General features: G+C 41.4%; 1 protein-coding gene across 2 annotated transcripts in view; it reads right to left on the bottom strand.

The window, feature by feature from the left end:
- The window catches only part of UNC80 (unc-80 homolog, NALCN channel complex subunit), a 190179-nt gene that overhangs the window by 107518 nt on the left and 61556 nt on the right, over window positions 1-21105 (bottom strand). For both annotated transcript variants that reach the window (XM_045032267.1, XM_045032269.1), the window contains exons 22-23: window positions 14115-14287; window positions 2247-2459 (exon numbers count right to left, since the gene is read on the bottom strand). In XM_045032267.1, coding sequence (XP_044888202.1) covers window positions 2247-2459; window positions 14115-14287 — 386 coding nt within the window. The remainder of the gene's footprint in view (window positions 1-2246; window positions 2460-14114; window positions 14288-21105) is intronic.

Raw genomic sequence — 21105 nt, 5'->3', positions numbered from 1 at the left:
ACTGTCAAGAGTTGGCTCTGAATTTTCCCTACTTTAAAATAAAGTAAAAAAGACAGAGAGGTGCAAATAATTATTATTAATAATAATAATAAGAAGAAGAAAAACGTGCTCCCTCTGCACGACTGCTGCTAAGCAATTAGCTCAAAAATTCCACTCCAAGAGCTGAGCACATTTCCACAAACATGTTGTACGGTGCTGGGAGAGGTAAACACAAGAGAGCTATGTTGGCTCCTGCTGTATTTGAAATCCATAAGATAAAAAAAATCAATATTTGCTGCAGGGAAAGACATTTTATGTAAAAGCCTCCAAAAGGGAATTAGAAATAAAACAGAAGCTAAAAAATAATAAACTGAAAGCTATAAAAATCCCCAAACCCCTAACATTGACAGTGTCCTTATAACCTGGAGTGATGACAGAATGAGTCTGAAGGCTAATGAGAACCACAGCCTTTTACCATTGCAAAGCTGCTCTCTAGAGTAATTGCTGCCTTTATACACCGTGCTCTTCACGAACATCACCCATACCACTGGGGACATGGGGGAGGTTTCACTTTTGGTGACTGTAACCCATATCTGTTATTAATATTACAGGGTGAAGAGAAAGGAGGCACTACAGACATCTCCTAGCTTTCAAGAAAGGGGGTAAATCACAGGCCCCCCCCTCCTCAGTATTTCACAGCTCTCTGTGGGTGAGCCAGAGTTGGGAGAAGGGGGATGGAGGAGTAACCCTGAAATGTCTCCACTTTGAGTTGAAGGCTGTTCTCCCTGAACTCTCTCTTCCAGAGTGCAACTGATTTCTGTTGCTGCAGGTTTTTCTACCTTTCTTCAGCAGGATAGCTAATCCTGACCCACACAACTACTTGCTTAAATAAAAGTATTGACACAGATGCAAATTCTGTGTATTTACTTATCTGCTAAATCAGCAGGGATGCAGCAAGCGCCAATGGAAGCTAGAGCCATCAGAATTTCGTGGCCCCTTCCTTGTTACCTTGGGGCAGGAGAAAGCCCAGCATCTCAAAACGCTGAAGGGCCTTTGTATTGAGTTAATGAATTATTCGTTTTCAGTGTCTGCTAATTGGCAATAGCACCAACTAGTTCCCTTGGCATGAAATGTTGCTCTCACATCATGGACATTGGGTCTTTGGAATCTAGTTCTCCAGAGTCACAGATCTGGAGGCTCCCTTCAGTCTGTCACTGTGAAACCAGAAAAGTCCACCTTGAGAGGGATGAAAATGCCTAGGGGAAAAAAGTGCAAGTACCAAATCTCTGCGACAGTATGCACAGGCCCTTTGAGGTTTGGGAGGGGAACCATCCTGGAGCATGCAATATCCCATTCCAGCAGAGCTTTTAACAAATCCCATGGACAGCGGATGCCCTGACAGTGGGGAGGAAACAGTTTGAAATTCATATTGCTGCTGACCCTGGCTCCATGGGGAGGGATCAAACTAGCTCCTGATGATTAACCCCCTCCACCCCCCGAACCTGGAGAAAAGAGCAAGCCGGGAGATGCAGTCCACCAAGGCAGCCATGTACGCAGTCCTCTCCTGGAATAAGGCATGATGGGAAATAAAAGGCGTATATAATCCCCGTCCTTTCCACAAATAGGGTAGATTAGACATAGAGGGAGCAAGGCTGTGCTGATGATCTCTCCTGGAAGGCGCAGAGCAATTACATCAAGGGCCTGTATTTTTGTAAGCCCTTGATTTGTTTTTAATGATTTTTGAAGCAGATGCCCCTGAACAGTATCTGAATTAACCCGGGGGACTATGGATCTGTTTGGCTGTCCATGTGGAGAGGCTCACATAAAGACCCCAGGCTGGGGAACATTTTATTTACAAACTCCAATTTATGTATTTATTTTTTGTTTGGCCTGATACTCATTATACTGTATCTTTGCGTTTATTAAAACAGGAAGGTAACACAACTCAGTTAAAGCCAGATACACAGGCTTCAAAATGCTGGAACCTCTGCAGTGCAACAAATGAGAAGAGTAAAAATGAGTTTTCCCCTGCATTTCCAACTAACAGCTGCATGATGCAGCTTCCAATAAGGGCCAGGCATTCAGCAGGTATATCCCGGCATAGCTTCTATGGAAACAGGCTGATTTACACCTGCTGAGGATCTGGACCTACGTGTCTAAAATGGATGCTAGGAGGAAGGACACTATACTTTGAGCCCCTGTACTCCATTTGATTTGATTGCCATTTGATTATTTTAGCTTAAAGGGAAAAAAAGGTGAAAACTTACATCTCCCCACTGGTAGAAGAGTTTGGCTGCATTCCATTGCAACTTCTGGTTCCGTTTGTTCCCCACTATCGGAGAACGGCCACGGGATAGGCCTTTCTTAGTGATGTTCACATGGTGCCCCTTCATCCACTCTGGCCAGTTGCCGCGATTGCAGCGGTGAACGAAGCGAGCACATTCGAGAAACAGGGCTGCTCTCGCCACTACGGGAGCTTCCTGAAATGTTTGCAAAATTACATTAAAAACTATGAACCAACCAATCTAACTTAAGAGCTGGCATTATCTGGACTGGTTTGCAAATGGAAAGCAGCTATCTCTGGAGGATCACAGTTAGTGTGATGATCCTCTAGGCAGGTTCTCTGCTAGTATGAAACCCATGACCTCTGCATCTATTACTGAGGGTACAAGACCAGATATCAATTTCTATACCTGGTTCAGCCACTAGAGGAAGGCAAAGAACCACACTGGTATTAATGTGGTTACAATAACGGGTGTTTATTGCCTTCAAATCATCTTTAATGACACCCCTGTTTTCTGCAACTGGTGGTATACCTCACTCATAATGGAGACAGACAAGATGGGCTGGCTAAGAGTGTGAAATAAATAGGGATGTGCCTGAATCAAATTCCTAGATTTGAACACCCCTGAATCTTGGGAAAGTTCAGATCCAGATGTGAATGGCATGTCTGGCCCCTACATCTACAACACACCAATATAAATGCTTAAGATGTTTTGGGTTGGCTAGAAGGGAGAGAATAACAGTAATATAAGTAAATACATCAATTCTCACTTGTGTGCACACAGATATAATATAACCTACTTCCATTTTCTGCCCAGTTCCTCCTGTTCACTAATGATCACTTCTTTTGAAACAATTTTATGGGTTTTTGCAAATAATGTGACAACATAGACAAATATACACATATGTATGCAAATCAAGGCAGGCATATAGCTTCTTCTTGACACTGTGCTTTTCTTTATCTATTATGGCGGTATTTAACAGCACACAGCGCTATGCTACAATTAACTGTCTGTTTCCCTACTTCATTAGAAACCCTTTTATCCAGAAATTTGTATAACTGCCAAAAAATAAAACTGATTCCAGCTGAAACTTTCCCCATAGTAGTGAGCCAAATTTACAAGCTGCTTTCATCAGCATGCCTGAAAATACTGCAGACAAAAATGCCAGTTTGGGCACACAGACGCCAGCATTTGCATGCACCGTCATTTGTTCCACCGAGGCAACACGGGTGTGGATGCCTTCATGGAGGCTTGCTGAAATGGTGGCCAGCACAATCTGTGCTGACAGCAATTAGACATGGATGGACCAAATTCTCTGCTGGTATAAATCGGTGTAACTCCACTGACTTCAGCAGAGCTATGCTAATTAATGCCAGCAGAGAATTTGACCTGAAGCCCTAACTTTAGGTATCCAAGTTTGAAAAAATTTGCATTAATTTTTTCAAGCAAAATTTGTTCATATGTGTCCCAACATACTGAAAATTTGTTTTTCATAACAGGGAAAAATATCTATTTTAGCTGAATTTGATTTAAAGTGCCCCATTTTAAGCAACACTGTGCTTTCCCTCATGAATATGTTGAGGGTTTATTTGGCAATAACATAGTCTTTTCAGTGTTATTGTATGTGTTTTCCCAATTTAATAATAATAATTGGAGATATACCTATCTCCTAGAACTGGAAGGGACCTTAAAAAGGTCACTGAGTCCAGCCCCCTGCCTTCACTAGCAGGACCAAGTACTGATTTTTGTCCCAGATCCCTAAGTGGCCCCCTCAAGGGGTGAACTCACAACCCTGTGTTTAGCAGGCCAATGCTCAAACCACTAAGCTATCCCAGCCTCCTATTTTTGGGCATGCTTTATGCTTAGTTCTGAATATTATTATAGAAAGTGAATAACTGGTATTGAAGTGCAAACAGTACAAATAAGGTGAACAACCAAACACCAAAAATTTCCAGTGAACTGTGAATAAATTACACAAGGTGGCCTCAAAACAGATAGTACTCCTGGCAAGATTGGGCATTGCTAGGTGATTTTTTTTACACTGCCTGTCTGTTTTTTGTTTAACAATTAATCTTTCTTTTTTTCTGTGTGCATATTTAAGAGGTAGGATTTCAAAAGCACTCAGCATTGGCCTAACTCTCCTCCCATTAGATTCAATGGGAGTTTTATGATTGGCTTCAGAGGTTAGAGAGTTAGACCAATTTGGGGCTTCTGAAAATTCTAACCAACATGTTTAAAAATAGAAACTGTAATTTGTAACTTTGAAATTAGAATTCTCCTTCCCCACCCAGTTTACATCACTGTCAAAATAAATAATGTTCTTACCCTTTGGGATAGAGAGACAAGGTGGGTGAGGTAATATCTTTTATTGGACCAGCTTCTGTCAGTGAAAGAGACAAGTTTTCAAGCTAAACAGAGCTCTTCTTCAGACTTGGGAAAAGCACTCATAGTGCCACAGCTAAATATAAGGTGGAACAGAATATTTAAGGTCAAGTGGCCCATTAACACCCCTACAGTCATAGGCCAAAAAAGGGGGAGGGGTTAGTGGGTTACAGGTTGTTGTAATAAGTGACAAATCCAGTGTCTTTATTATGACCATGATTTTTAGTGTCTATCAAAGTTATGAATTTAAGCTCCCAGACTCATCTTTTGAAGGTATTGTGCAGGTTTCCTTTGAGAGGTCAGATATGGAGTGCTCGTTTTGTGAAGTGTTCACACACGGGCGATACGGTGCTTTTGTCTTTTATTATTTTTCTGAGAGAGTTCATTCAAGAGCATAGTGATTATCTGGTTTCACTCACGTAGCTGTTAGTGTGGCATTTAGTGCACTGGCTGAAGCACACCACATTTTATGATAGGCATGTGAAGGACCAAGGGATCTTGAAAGGTATGTTGTGGGGGAGGAGTATTGGTCATTGCAACAGTGGAGATATGTCTGCAGATTTTGCATTTGATGTTCTGGGAGGGTCTGGTACCATTTTAAGTTGGGGTGTCCTGGTCTATGGGGAGCTTGCTCCTGATGAGGAGCGTGGCGAGATTGGGGGGTTGTTTGAAGGCCAGAGGAAGGGGTTTGGGAAAGATTTATTTCAGGATGTGGTCCCTATAGAGTATGGTTGTAATTGTTTAATGATACCATGTATGGATGGGTTCCAGTGTGAGAATGATCACTCTGACCTCTCAGTAATCATCCTCAAAGGCAACCTGCACAACATCTTCAAGAGATGAGTCTGGGAGCCTAAATTCACAACTTTTCTAGATACTGAAATCACAGTCTTAATAAAGACACTGAATTTATGGCTTATTACAACAATCTGAAGCCCACTAACCCCCCGCTTTTACCCAAGGACTATGGGAATGTTAATGGGCCACTTCCCCTTGAATGGTCCCTTGGAATACATGCTAACTACTTATGCTAAACAATCTGTTCCACCTTGTATTTAGCTGGGAGACTCTGAGTACCTTTCCCAGACCTGAAGAAGAGCTCTGTGTAGCTCGAAAGCTTGCCTCTTTCACCAACAGAAGTTGATCCAATAAAAGATATTACCTCACCCATCTTGTCTCTCTAATATCCTGGGATTCACACCGCTTCAACAACACTGCAAATAATAAAAGAAAATTGTTTTTCTCACTTTCACTTTATTTTCCCACCCCCTCATTTCCTGCAATTTTTATAGGCAAAAAGCAATTTAGCAAATGCTCCACATCTTTTTAAATGTCCACAGCTCATGAGTAGGCGCTAGTGAATAGGTGATGGTTAAAGAGTTGAGATGATGATTCTGTCTGTATCCATAATATATTGGTTTCATGGTGCACAAATGCATGTGTAAAATGTATTTAGGTATTAAGACAACAGCACTTAAGAGATCCTTAAGCAGGTGAGGATCTGCATCTGCATCTAAAGAACCATACACCACTGATTCAATTACAGTCACAAAAGGTTATGAATAAAATTGAAAAATGTGGGACCTCTTGGAAGACTGGCAAAAAGAAAAAAAAGAGACATCTTCTGGCTAGATTAAAAAAGAGAAATATTTCGGGGAGAGGGAAGGGTAATTGCTTCTTGGTGTGACATTCTGTTGTAGTTTGCCTTTCATTTTAATTCAAATGAGGGCAGAAAATATCTATCTGTTAGGATTCCTGTGAAATAATGGGAATATGCATCATGTTAAAGGTTCTGAAATGATGCATGACTATTTGGGTTAGTAGCTGAAAGTCAGGGAATCAGTGACACCAAAGAGGTGGGATTATATCTAAGTCTTGTATGGACTGTTAGCTGCCTAGGACACACAGCATACATTATGGTCCATATGTATCCAAGATACATGGAACAAGGAGTAGGTGAGGATTAACGTACCCCAAAAGGGCGTAACATTATCCTTGTCTGCATACTTATCAGCACCAGGAAGATTGCATCCATGATGTCATTCTCAGGTACATGGTGCTGCAATTATGGTGTTTCACCTCGGCTTATATATCCACTAGGGTACAAGGGAAATGAACCAAAATGATGGTCCCAACCAGAGAATTAATCTTTTATTATCTAGGGGCTTGTTATCACGTACAGCACTATGGAGGTGCAGCTGTGCTGCTGGAGCGTCTTAATGAAGATGCCCCTATGCCCATGGGAGAGCTTCTCCTGTCAGCGTAGTTAATCCACCTCCCCGAGAGGCGGAAGCTATGTCTAAGGCAGAAGCTCTCCCATCGACATAGTGCTGTCTCCATGGGGGTTAGGCTGATATAACAATGTTGCTCAGGGGTGTGGATTTTTCACACCCCTGAGTGACGTTGTTATACTGACATAGATCTGTAGTGTAGATCTGGCCTAGGTCTTTCAAGGGAAAAAGAGACAGGCAATTAAAGACGGTAGGTGGGGGAATAACAAGGGATGAAAGAGGAAGAATGGTCCAGTAGCTGAAGTGCTGGAACTAAGGATCCTGGGTTCAACTCCCTGTTCTACCAGAGACTTCCTGTGTGACCTTGGGCAAATAATTTGCAGAACTGAGGGACACAGAGAATATCAGTAACATGAGGATAATAGCACTTCCTCTCCTCACAGGAGTGGTGCAAGAATAAATTAATTAAAGGTTGTGAGGTGCTCAGATACTGCAGTGATGGGGTTCACAAAAGAATCATGGATGGACAGATGAGCTGCCTGCATCCCCGGGAACTCCTCCCAGTCCCATGTGGCTCTGCACCCCCTACTGGTAGGGTTCTGTATAGTGGGCACAATAAAGCTCTTAAACTGATTTACTGGATAGTGCTCTGTGGTCACTGCTCTCAAAGACAGTAACTTTCTGATAATCACAAACACCCAAGTGACAGGGATCTCCTGGGCCTAATTCAGCAAACCCTTCCTCACTTGTGAAATCCTTACTCATGCAAACAGTCTCAGTGGTCATGCATGTTTGGGGAAGGATTTCCCTCCCAAGTAAGGCCTGGGGGATTGAGCCCTTTGTTCTGCAGAGTCCTGCTCAGATGTTCCAAATTTAAAACATGAAGTGGGTCACTCACAGAGAGAACAACCCTCCTAAACGTGGCAGTGCACAGACTCCCTGCGATAGCTTACCTGGAGCCCAGAGCAATTGGAAGCAGCAGCAAAAGAAAGATGAAGATGTGACAGAATGGACAGGGATGGATTCACATCACAGAGAAACACATCACAAATGGAGAGAAATGAATCGGGCAGGCGATGCATAGCTGAAAAGAATCACAAGTTACCACGGTTACTGTCAAAACTCAACACAGCAGCAAAATCCCAAGCAGCATTGCCACTTCCTATGGAATTTTGTTTACAAGTCATAAAAGTAAAATCTCCACCTTTTTACGTTAGAATTCCTATAACACTTTTTTTGTACTGTATAAATCAACCTGAATAAGAACCCACATTTTTCTTAATTCATATTTTACAGAATCCCATAGGGACTCCTCAGTAGTCTGTTCAACACATGCTATAAAATGCAAGGCTGATCTGGATGAGCAAGTGGCTTAAGATGGAATCAAAATGAGATAATATCATGCTACTGCCGGAGTTCAACTGATCCTGTAGAGGTTTGTGACCAGAGAGTCTCCAATTCCACTCTTGTCTCCTCCAATTGTCAAGCAATTTTGCAAGACTAATATTACCTACTGATGGTAGCTTTCCTGTGGCCACCCCTTTCCTCACCACGGCAGTTCAAACGAATTTATTCCCTATTCCTCTATTCTCTCTTCTGAGAAAAAACCATAGCTATTTTAAAAATAAACTGTTAGTTGCTTGTGAAAGATGTCAGACTGACAGCTCGTCTCTCTCTAGCCATAAGGCAAGTACATTGTGGGTGGCAGCTGAGCAAATGTATGCATTCCAACTCATCACTGGGCATGGAACTCTGAATTGGGAGCAATTAGTCCAGAAGTAAATGGTTAATTCAGTCTCTCTGTCCTTTAAGCACTTGGGCTTTCTGTCAGTACTTGGTGTCAAGTATTGCCATTTGCATCAGTCAGATCTGGTCTCAACTAGGATAAAAATGTGGTATTAGAACATATTAAGCTAATACATGCTGATTAATACTTTCTAGAAGTCCAGTGTGGACAAAGCAGTATTGACTTTAACATGCACTAAGCAGGTCATGGTAAAGAGTATTGTGCCCCTAGGCCTTAACTCGATCAATTTAGCATGTTAAAGGCAGTGGCCCCTCTCTACACTAGACTTTTCAAACATGCTCATTAGAATATTTTAGCCAGCACATTCTAACAACACACCTTTGATCCTAGTCCTCTGATATGGGAATGTATTCACAAGAGACCAGAGTGGCATACCAAACCCATTCCACTTAGACCTCGAAATTATCTTCAGTAGGTAACAGATTTAATTTACTACCAGCCCAGACTGAATTTCAGCTGGAGACAAAGGGGTAAAATGGCCTGTAACCAATTATTAATTCTCATAAAACACTTGGTAAACCGAATCCAGAATGGATGTCACTTCTTGGATAATATGTTACTGAGTAGCTTCTAGTCTTCAAGGCAGCCTGTGGTGCAATGTATATAATAAATCACTACCTTTTAATACCTATGGCTTTTGTTCCACTGCTCTAATTTCTCTAAGTTGCAGTGGCAAATATGTTTAAACTATCGTGCTAATCAAAGATCCTTTGATCACTTTAAGAATGGAATTACTTGTGAAAGTCTGCATGAAAAACATGCTGATAAAGGTTGAACTAGACTGAAATTGGAGCCGATTGCCCCTAATTTTTAACAGTTGTCATAGCAACATGGCTAGGGGAAATCATTTAAAATAAGGAGCCTTTAATTTGCATCAAATCTAAATCACACAAATGTTTGAAAAGCTTGGAAACATCGCTTTAAAAATACACTTTGTATTAAACTGTTTGCTTTAAAGAAGTTGAAACCTTTTTTTCATAATAGTGTAATTTGCCTGTGGCCAATGCAGTAAAATAACATACTGACAGCTTTTCAAATGTACAGTGAATATGACATCTTAAAGCTAAAACATGTCACTGACTCTGTAGAATTGATACAAAGCAAATGGAATACGGTAAGGACTACTCCATTCTTGCAGATTAAACAACAATTTAGAAGTCTTGGTCTTGGAGACATGTTTGAGTCAAACTGGACACAGCTCATGCCCACAGCTTCCCAAAAGATAAACATCTGCTTATGGCAGGCTACACAGATCAGAAACGATCTGCCAAAATTTTAGTAGAGAGAGCCCAATGCAATAACCCAGGACTGACTGACTGCCATTGCTAGTGTCCTAAGAAAAAGCTAGGGCAGATATAAATCTGAAGGGAAAATAAAAGAGGGTGAAGTGAAAACAATATTGATTTTGACATGTGTTGTGAATTTTCTTTCTGCAGCACTAGATTCCTGCCCCAACTTCCCCAAAATGGGGCAAGTTATTCATCCCAGCCCATACTGTGCATATCTGGCTCCCATCTGTTGGGTTACAAGGACTTCAAGCTCAGTGACCAGATCATAAATATAATACTGTGCTCTGTGCCAAAAGTAGCCATCCTCTTTGAGACTACAGAAAAGACAGACACAACAGGAACGTCTAGAAAACAAAGAAAAGAAAATACCTCAGGAAGCTTTAATATTTTTTCTCCTCTGCCTCCCATTTCCAGACTCCCAACTAGCTAGTAAGACACTGGAAAGAGCGAACTCACTGTAATTGCCTTATTAGTTCAACGTTCTTGTAATAATGACTTCATAGCCATACACAGTTCTCAGTAATAGCTAAGGATTCCCATCACTTTTAGTTCTGATATCCCTCCCACCTTCCTGCAGAGACACTCTGTCATGAACAATCTGTTGGCTCACGTTGGAACCCTTTAATAGAGCTCTTTGATCAATTTAGGGAGTACTTTACTTTTGGCCATCAGCTCAAGGGCTTCCAATCCTTCAGTGCCCCACTGGGCACCAGAAACCTCATATAAAACTCTTTGATTGATTTCCTCCTCCCTTCGCTCAATGTTCTCCGTCTCAAAACCAGAGAGAAACAGTAGTGCTATCAGGATCCTAGGTGCAATGTAGCTTCTGAAACAAGAGGATCAGTGGCTGCTAAACTAAGTGCAGCACTGGAAATTATTCAGAGGTACCTTTTCCTCAGATTCCCTTCACTGCCAGTCCTTATGACCAGGAAATTTGATCTTTCTAGGCTTGTGAACTACAGCTTAACATCTTCATTTTTAAAACCAATCCTCAGACCTTTTCCAGATGTCCAACACAGAAGGAGAAATAACAAAAGTTCTATGCTCCAATCAAATACTCAAAACCTAGATTGAAAAGCTGTGTCTTATTTCTGAAAGATTAAATTTGCTGAAAAACAGTTTTCATTCCAAGAGTTTGTCTGTTTTCTTTTCATTTGAAATGATTGAACAAATCCTGCGAGTTGCTGCGTTTCTGCTTAAATCAGTGAGAGTTGTAGTTGCTTAGCAGCTGCTGAATGTCTCTTTCTACATATGTATTACACACACACAAACTATGCAAAAAGAACATTATTAAGGTTGCAAAATCAAGCATTCAAAAATTAGAAAATGCCAGAATTAAGGTTGCCTATGCAACCTTAATTCAGCCCCCGTGTGCACATGCATTCTGATACACTCTGTAATTGTATGATCACATAGCATTTTTTCCACAAGCCCCCTGCCTCATTCAGGGCACTTAATGAGCAGCTATTCAATGTTTTCCTTTCTCATTGTTCAGTGCATGGCTCCAAGGCCTTATTTATTGAACTCTGTTCAAACCCTGCTCAGAAAACACAATTATTAATTTCCTCATGGGCTTTTCTGTAGTGCTTATTGCTCACATCACCCTTGTGAAGTGAAGGGATGGTATGATCCCCCATTTTACTGATGGGGGTCTCAGGCATAAAGAGATTAAGGTAAAAAGTATTCAAAAATTTTGGGTGCCCAATTTGAGATACCCAGGGCCTGATTCTCCAGATCACTTAGTATTATATAACACTTTATATGTGCAAAAAAGAGCTCTCACTGGCTTCAGTCGCAGCAGTGAGGGCTCAGCACTTCTGTTAATCAGGATCCAGGGTCTCAAGTTAGGCACCTAGAAAATGGGGAACAGATAACTAGTGACCACGTGTGAAAAGTTTAAGTGACTTGCCCAGCATCACATAGGAACTTTGTGGCTGAGACAGGGATAAAATCCAATTCTCCTATGTCTGTTAGTCTATAAGGTGCCACAGGACTCTTTGCTGCTTTTACAGATCCAGACTAACACGGCTACCCCTCTGATACAATTCTCCTGTGTGACATTCAATTGTCTTACTCACAAGACCAACCTTTTGCTTCCTGCGATCCCCTGCCTCATTCACTAGCCACCTGCCAACTTCTGCAACAAATCCAGCAGGGGACCTACAGCAACAGTCTCTTTCACTACATAAATCTGATTCATCCTCAGAGTAGGTCCATCCTGGGCAATGAATGAGGCAGGGCTTTCGTGGAAAAAATAGTACGTGATTACGCAATACAAAATATATTAAATCCAGCATATCCTTTTGTGGAGATTACAGTAAAATCAATACTATTTTTAACTAATTGTAATCTCAGTTACACTCTGGATTTACAAGGACTGCAACTGAGGTCAGATTCCAGCGCAGAGAATTTATCAGGATATTCTTATATCATTCTTTCTTGTCAGGCAACCCCATTCCAGACTCGAACCAAAGGCTTTTACCCATCTAATGGGAAAGGACGGAGAGTGAAACTCAGCTTGGCAAGCCAGCTCCTAGCATTCCCCAAGTCATACGTAGTATAAACACATCACTGTCCTGTACTGTTGGTACATTTGCAGTCATCTTAACAAGTGAGAATGCAGAGAGTGGTCCTGTGGTTTAAGAATAAGGAAGGACATTGTCACTTGCCAGATTGATGCCACATTGCATGTTTCTCTCTTCCACAGCTCTTGGAGGCAGTATAATTTGTTACAGTACATGCCATACAGATTTCAAGAAAAGTCTTAGAGAGACACAGTGCAGCGTCTATGAGGCTGCAGTGAAAGTTTTTTTTTACATTTTGTGTTTGTTAATCTAGTGCTTGTGATGGGTAGAAGCTTGATAGTCTTGGAGAAAGAAGTCCTCTTGCTATAGCACAGGCATTTGGAGTGAGTGCCTTCCCATCCAGCCCTTCAAGCCTGCCTCAACCCTGACTGGCATGGACCCCATGATTGAGGGCAAAAAGGTAGTTCAACCTCCTGACTGATTCAGCATTCCCCATCTCTGCTGGCACTGCAGCCAGCCCAGGTGCCAATTAGTGCCAGCCATCATGGTGGACTTTAGTGAAGCACACACTTGTCCACTGGGAATGGACCGAGACCCACCTCTCTAATTGCATGCAGAAAACTGAACAGCCATCAGATGGCAACAGCAACTTTTGGCCAATACTGGTCTAGGTTGGATTTGAACTTGCAGCATAGCGGGTGGCAGGCTGTGGTTTACAGTGTTAAAAACAATACAACCTATGTAAAAAAAAAAGTGGGTTGTGATTCACTGGTGTGATATCCAACCCATGAATTATGAGATTTAACCAACCAACACTGCTGGGACAGAAAGCTAGCCTGGGTGGACAAGCCACTTAGCAAATCTGGAGAGTAGCGAAGAGGAAGGTGCGAAGGCTACAAATGAACAACAGATCCAGCAACAGTCACAGAGAAAAGAAGGGTGTGGGAAGTCAGCAGCTGTAGATGTCCTCAGAGACTGGGGTGGGAAAAGAGAGAGCAGCACAAAGGGAAGAAAGGGGACAAGGACAGCAACGGAGGGAGGGAGTTGAGGAGCTGACAGTACAAGCAGGAGCAAGGATGAAACAGTGGACTTGGATTGTCTGGGACTTGGACCCGTGAGTTATTAGTATATACATTAAAAACAGCCAAATGTTGAGCCTTGAAGTTTTTTCCACTGAGTGTCTCTGATGACTAACAGCCATGCTTCACTTTACTTATGAGACCACCAGAAACCCTCAGTGGAATTATAGCCCCAGCTCTGGCAGTTACCCATCCTTTACTCTATATCCTGTATCTTGGTATTGTTATAAGCAGTTTGCAAAGGGACAGCTTCTGACTGTTCGTGCAATTTGCAGCATGAATATAAAAACTTCATGTTGGCAATAATCTTATTAAGAGGATTGTTATAATAATGGAGACCCATTTTCTGTGCATATTTACACAGTCACACACATTAAAACTTCAGCTAATATTAAAAACACTTCACATTTATATACTGCTTTACCTATTCAAAGTGCTTTATAAACATTAACTAATGACAGCAGCATCTCAATACATTATGTACATTATGCTCAGCAGGTAAGAACTATGTTAATGAATGCTTGCGCAATGACTTACAAGATCGAGGGCAGCTGCCAGGATGGAGGCATCGGGGATAGTGCCTGGATCACAGCAGTTTAAGAGAAACTGAAAGCGTTTCATGCCTTGTCTGATTGCTCCCAGGTTCACTACGTTCTTGGATTTCCCACCTTCCTGGTTGGAGGTCAAATGATCATCAAAACTGTGGCAACCTGAGGAGGTAGAGAATACAAAGGGGGTCCAGGGTGGGGGGTGGGGGATGAGAAGCAGGGAAGAGAAGGGGGACACAATACCTCACAGATAAAAAAATGAGTTGTACAGGAATCCTGGTGTGCATGATCCTGACCCAGTTCCCTTCCCTCAACTTGATACATGATCTGAGCAGATTTGTGACAATTTCCATGGCAACAAGTGACTGAAAACTGTGAGCCTGATTCTGAACATGGCTATGCTGGTGTAAGCCCAAAGTGGTTCCCTGGACTTGGATGGAGGTGCTCTAGATTTACTCCAGTGTAAATTAGATCAGAATATGGTTGGTCCATGGCCGTTTTTCAAATATGTAAATATAGTATCGAGTCTCCTGCCTGTTTGGGCTCTTAGGCTCTCTCCCTCTCTGCACTGTCTGGTCAGTCTATTTAGATTATTTTCATTTATCGGTCTCTATCTTAGCTTATCATCTTCCCTAAGAAAGAATACACATTTATCCTTACCTATTAATTTAACAAATGTTATATTATATTTTGAGTAGGACACACATGAGTAATAATTCTTCCAAAAGAACAAGGCAAGGATCAGCTGTTACTTATGTAGGCTTAAATCTTCAGAAGTTACTAGTTATTTTGGGGAGCCCACCTTGAGACACCTTTTGTCAAGGCCTGGTTTTCAGAAAGTGCTCAGCACTCACCTTCTATAAATCCTTTAAGATGTCTGATATGCAGCGCACCTAAAAATGGAGGCACCCAGAATGACTAGTCACTTTTGAAAATGAAGCCCATAAAGCCTCCTTTGAACACAATAACATGTTACTTGTATGGGACAGGTCAACTAGTCACAATGCAGACTGGAACCAAGGTTCCCCTGAGGAAGATAAGTAGGTAGGCAAAGCCTAACAAGTGACAGAGTTGGTGTGGCTTGTGGAAGGTACATGAAATAAATATTAATTAGTTGGGAAAACACAATGAAATTAAAAATATTCTAACTAAAGCACAACTGGGGAGTATCCAAGAGCTTTTGTTTCAGCCGGACACCCTCCCAAAGGCAAAAACAAGGGAGATCAATTGGATTTCTTCACCCACATGAGCTCAACATTGCACATGGCTCAGCTGCCATTTTTGCCTTCTCAAAGGAAAGCTCTTCTGAAAGCTTTGACAGAAGATCTACATAATAAATGATACGAACACTTCTATCACCTCTAAGGAAACAAAGCTAGAAAACCTGAGTATCTCACTAGAGCTGATGGAGGACTAGACAGGACTCAGAGGATAAATCTGAAAAGTAGTTTAAAGTCTAAGATGATTATCATTCACCACAATCAAAAGTATAAACGCTCCACCTCCCTCTGCAGAAGCATATGCAGAATCAAGCCAAAGTCAAGAATCTCCAGATCATGGGCTTTCCTGCTTTGCCCACAAAACTATCCCAACTTCCTTGGTTTACGGGCATAAGGAAGAACCTCTCATCATTGAGGAATCTTACAGAATGCTCAATAATAAAGCAACTAAGAACTCTGGGCTGGGGACCCTAGTTGTTTCTAACATGGATGTAACAGACAAAGACAGGGCACCACTTTTGAAGGACTTCCTTTACCTAGGGAGAGGAGACAAGCAGAAAACTCCAAGTCCACTAAGGGACCTTACCATGAAGATTTACCTGGGAAGCACTTACATAGTACAATGACAACCCCAGAATAGATAGATGGAAAATCTTTTCCAAACTATTAAGCCTAATCATGCAAACAATGATGAATTAAGTTTAAAAAAATCTTCTTGTAAGAATAAAAGTACATGGCTGTCCTATATCCAGCTAAGCTACGTAGTGCCCAAAAGCAAAACATTTCTATCCCAGGACAGATTTAGTCCAAATGAAAAAAGAAAAGGAACAAGGACACTCGTGTTAGCTGAATAGACATTACTGCCTTTTCTTCTGATGCCTTTGTTTCCTAACTACCTGGTATATTTCACCTGATACAATTAATGGCCACTGTATCACAATATCTTGTTTGGACTATAAATAGGGTGACCAGATAGCAGCTGTGGAAAAACGGGACAGATGGTGGAGGGTAATAGGCACCTATATAAGAAAAAGTGCCAAAAAATACGACTGTCCCTTTAAAAAAGGACATCTGGTCACCCTAGCTATAGACAAATACTGTTTTCCCTTAAACACGTCTAACCAATCTCTCGGTGTCAGAAGCTGTGCTGCACCTCTAAGACGTACAGCACAGAAACTCACTGCCCTGGTGGAGGGCACAGCCAAGGATGCTTTAAGCCACTTCTGTGCCCTCCTAATTTGGGGCTGAGCCACAGCCACCAGCATAATTTAGATACCTCTGGGGCCCTGTCTCAATTGTTGTGTCCACCCTGGTTTTCTGTATGGGTGGCAATGATGAACGGAATCTACAATGTTCTGCATATTGTGGTCCCGTCCCTGTCTTGTGCCTTCCATCCCCAGCCCTGCTCCTTTTCTGGGGTTTGTGAGGAGGCCCTGGAGAGACAACCTTATGACTAGCTCATGGCCTGCACAGGGAGAAATCTCCCTCCCCCCGCCGACACAAACAGGGCTTTGAGGGTCCTTCTTTACCTGGCATAAAGGGGCCAGGCTGTGGTGAGGATCCCATCCTTGACTTTTGGGCCTGCAGTCTTAACTATAGGCTGCATTCTGATATAGCATAGGAAGGAAAAAAAGAGAAAGAAGAGCGGGGCACGAGCCACCATTCTGTTTTTGGTTCTTTATATTTTCCTGATCACCTAACATACTGTTCTGGGGCTGGATCCTGCTCCCACTGAAGTGAACGAGAATTTTATCATTCACTTCAATGAGAGCATGACCAGTCCTTGTTGTTAATAATCCAGAAACTGGTTCCTCTCCACCATCAATGGAGGACAAGATAGCAATAGCCAATGGGGCAGGTGTTGTAAATGGGCATATCTCCGTTGGCTTCAATGGAGTTACTTTGATTTAGACTAGCTGAGGATCTGGCTCAGTTAATGGAAATCATTGCCTATCCTAATGAGAGAGCTTCAGCTGTTTAGGGAGTTCTATATTTTTCATTCCTGTTTGCTGGATGTACGCAAGAACTCTTCTCTGTGCAGGCCTGGTGGGTGCTATGCACATCAATTTTTTTTTTTTGCTCTAAGGCTAGAATGGACCACTTTGATCATCTAATGTGACACAGGCCATAGAATTTCCCCAAAATAATTCCTAGAGCACATTTTAGAAAAACATCCAATCTTAATTTAAAAAACGATCAGTGATGGAGAACCTACCACAACACTTGATAAGTTGTTTCAATAGTTAATTACTCTCACCATTAAAAATTTACATCTTATTTCCAGTCTGAATTTGTTTAGCTTCAACTTCCAGTCATTGGATCATGTTATACTTTCTCTGTTAGACTGAAGAGTCCATTATTAAATATTTGTTCCCCATGTAGGTACTTATAGATGGTAATCAAGTCACCCCTTAACCTTCTCTTTGTTAAACTAAATAGATAGAGCTCCTTGAATCTGTCATTATAACACGTTTTCTAATCCTTTAATCATTCTCATGGCTCTTCTCTGAGCCCTCTCCAATTTATTAACAACCTTCTTGAATTGCTGTTTGCCTGTTTAGCTGTATTCTGATAATAGGTAAAAGGCCTTTTAAATAAATGATGAACTGTATAATGCATACATGTATTTGAAATACATAGAACTCCCAATGACCTAGATGACAAATGATGATGAAAGCAACAGCTTGTAAACAACTTGACAGAATGACTCCCGGTTTAATAGATTTTTTGTTTCTGTTCACTGTAATGCGTGTTTGTTTTTCTGTCCTGGTTTTACTCAGTTGTCATATTTTTAAAACAAAGACAGAATGAGGCACTACATGGAGAAAGCATGAGCAGAATGATGTCACAGCACAGCATCAAGAATGCTGAAAAGGAGAAAGGACAGCAACATTGACCAAAACCACGTTCCCAGGTCCATCCAGCCATCAGGTTCTTCATGATTTAATAGCACCTATCCAGTCTAACAAGCCTTTTGTTCTCCCCTCTTAAAAATATAACTTCCATTGATCTCAATGGAAATTATGAATGCAAAGGAAAGTTTTCATCCCTGTATATATTTTGATCTTTCTATTACTTTTTTGATGTTTATTAACACTCATGCCCCAAAAGGCCTTGCATAGAATATGATTAACTCAGACCTGATAAATGTCATGATAATTCAGCCTCATGTTCAAATGAAATCATGAATTCAGAAATTGACATCTGAAGCACAAAATATACTATACGGCGTGTGTGCACTATACAGAATTATTATATATGTGTCTACACGCACATTATATACACTCACATAGGCCTTGATGCTGTAAGGTATTGCATATGGTTGCAGGAGGTCTGCCCATGCACAGTAACTTGCAAGACTGGGGTAATTTTATATAATACACACACATATATGTAAAAATTATATATATATTTACACACACACACACACAAACGTGTATGTAAACATTTTGCTGAGCTACATCTCGTGTATAAAAATTCCTTTCTGATATGATTACATGCTCCCTTGACTTTCACAATTTACCTTTCAAACTAGAGATTTTAAAAAAAGTCTTTAAGCTCCCTTGATTTTCAGAAACTCACAGGTGACGAACTACACTCATGAACATCACTGGTTGATTTACCTGTTTGGTTTTTTTCCATAAGGACCTTTTCTTAACTCTCATGCCCCTCAGTTATTATGCATTTCTAATGCAGACATTGTGTTTAAAAGCCAGGCATGGCCCACTTAACTCCACTTACATACAGACAAATAAATATTAACGTACTTTGCTCTTGGGCAGGTGAAACAGATGTCCCGATTTTTCAAAATAAAAGTAGCTACATAACATAACGTATTAATCACAAAGTGCTGAAATACTTTAGATAGTTCAAAGTTCACATAGGTAATAACCAGTGTGACATCCTAGCAGAACAAATGCATATGTTACACGTAGCATACACTATTATATAACGTAACACAGAATAAACAAACTTTATTTTTGACTTGCATCCATACTTAACATTCTGTGCATGAAATGTTGGAGACTTAAATTCAATGGGAATTTTGGATGTGCAAGATCAGGGTTAGATTTCCAGTCTGGACATTTGTGAGAAGCATCAGATGTTGAATAGTTAATTGCATTCGTATCTCTAGCTCCTAGCCTTATGCCCTTAGTTTGCAATATCAAATTAATAGTGCGAAAGAGTAACAGGGGAGCTCTCTGGATGTCACTCCAAGCTGAGAATAAAGAAAGGCTCTTTGCATTTTATGATAAATGTGGAGAACATCATGCTGGCTTAGCCTCTTTCTGGGCATTTTTTGGCCAGATTTTGCTCAGACAAGCCTATCTGAGGTTAATAGCTGGGAAGAGGTAGGTGTTGAAAAGCTGCAAGTATAGATAAAAGCAAACAAGACAAAAATATGCTAGTGAAATGTAAGTGATGGGCAGTATGTTATTTTGCAGATGGGTACAGCTGCATCTGAGCTTTGGGCAAAGGACTGGTCCTGAGGCTCTTAGGGCCAGACTCTACAGGGATGACTTTTTTAGTGACAGTGCAGTATGTGGTGAAGTGGGTACAAAGATAGCTGTGAACCACCTTTACATGCCCCCTCCCAATCCTAGGGCTGTGGGTGCTGGGTTAGTCCCAAAGTACAATTCAGTGTCGTTTCAGGGCTGCTCCATGTTGTGCCATTATGGCAGCCAGAGATGAGCTGAATGAAGCAGCTCTTCATCCAGGCTCTTTTCTTTGGTCATGCCCCCAACCCTGGGGGCCAAGGTGAGGGTGACAGAGAAGCCACCACACCAGCCTGAGCATGCCAGAGTATTTCCCATGAGGGTGCAATGCTGAGGTTGCAGATTGGGCTGGCACTGAAGCCTTTGTGTACTGGAGAACTGGGCAGGGCAACTGCATCAGGGGCCTTTGTCTGGCCTAGAGTTAATGCAACTGCACATGCACTACAAAAACAACCCCATTTATACACCCCCATACTACATGGGAACATGCCAGGCATATTATGATCTGATAGCTCATATAAGGGTGCATCTATCAGTTCTGAAAAGAAAAGCCACGACAATACTGAGGCATGTGGTATGTTGATAAAAGTCATGCTGTACAAGAAATCAATCAACATGTACTAGAAACAGTTGATCAAAAGGGACTCCACTCTACCACTGACAGCCCACATTTTGAAATGTATGTAAAAACAGGCTATTTACACCTCTTCTGCTGGTTGTGTGACACCCATTGGTGTAACTGGGAACTGTGCCCTCGCATGATCTGAATCTTCAGCTGGGGAAATGCCAGCTCAAGGGAGCTACATCAGTTTACATCAGCTGAAGTTCTGGCCCATGGACTGAAGCTGTGTGTCATCCTTAGAATGTGGCCTGTTTGAACATCGATACTTTCTTAACGACTTATCTTTTCAGTGGAGATGCACAGATATTATTCATATCAAGTGTGACATCTTTGATGACAAGACTATGGGCCTGATTCTGATCTTATTTACACTGGTGTTAATTAGGAGCATGGTAGCTCCCTGTAAATCAGGGACACTTCAGTTGTGTTAGTGAGATCAAAAAATCAGGCCTTATCACTTTCTGTATGAAGCTAACATTGGGAAGCACACTCGTACTTGGCTGCTATTGGTATCCCCGACTATGTGATTCCTGTGTCATATGATGGCAAAATGAGCATATACAGCCATGGTGTAATGTCAGATCATGTAAAATGTAATGTCAGGGAATGTAATATACTATAAAAATAGCAGAAGCAATGGGG

The sequence above is a fragment of the Mauremys mutica genome, chromosome 10, assembly GCF_020497125.1.
Source record: "Mauremys mutica isolate MM-2020 ecotype Southern chromosome 10, ASM2049712v1, whole genome shotgun sequence".
Classification (NCBI taxonomy): Eukaryota; Metazoa; Chordata; order Testudines; family Geoemydidae; genus Mauremys; species Mauremys mutica.
Note: the sequence above shows the minus strand (reverse complement) of the source record. Positions and strands in the feature narration are given on the sequence as shown.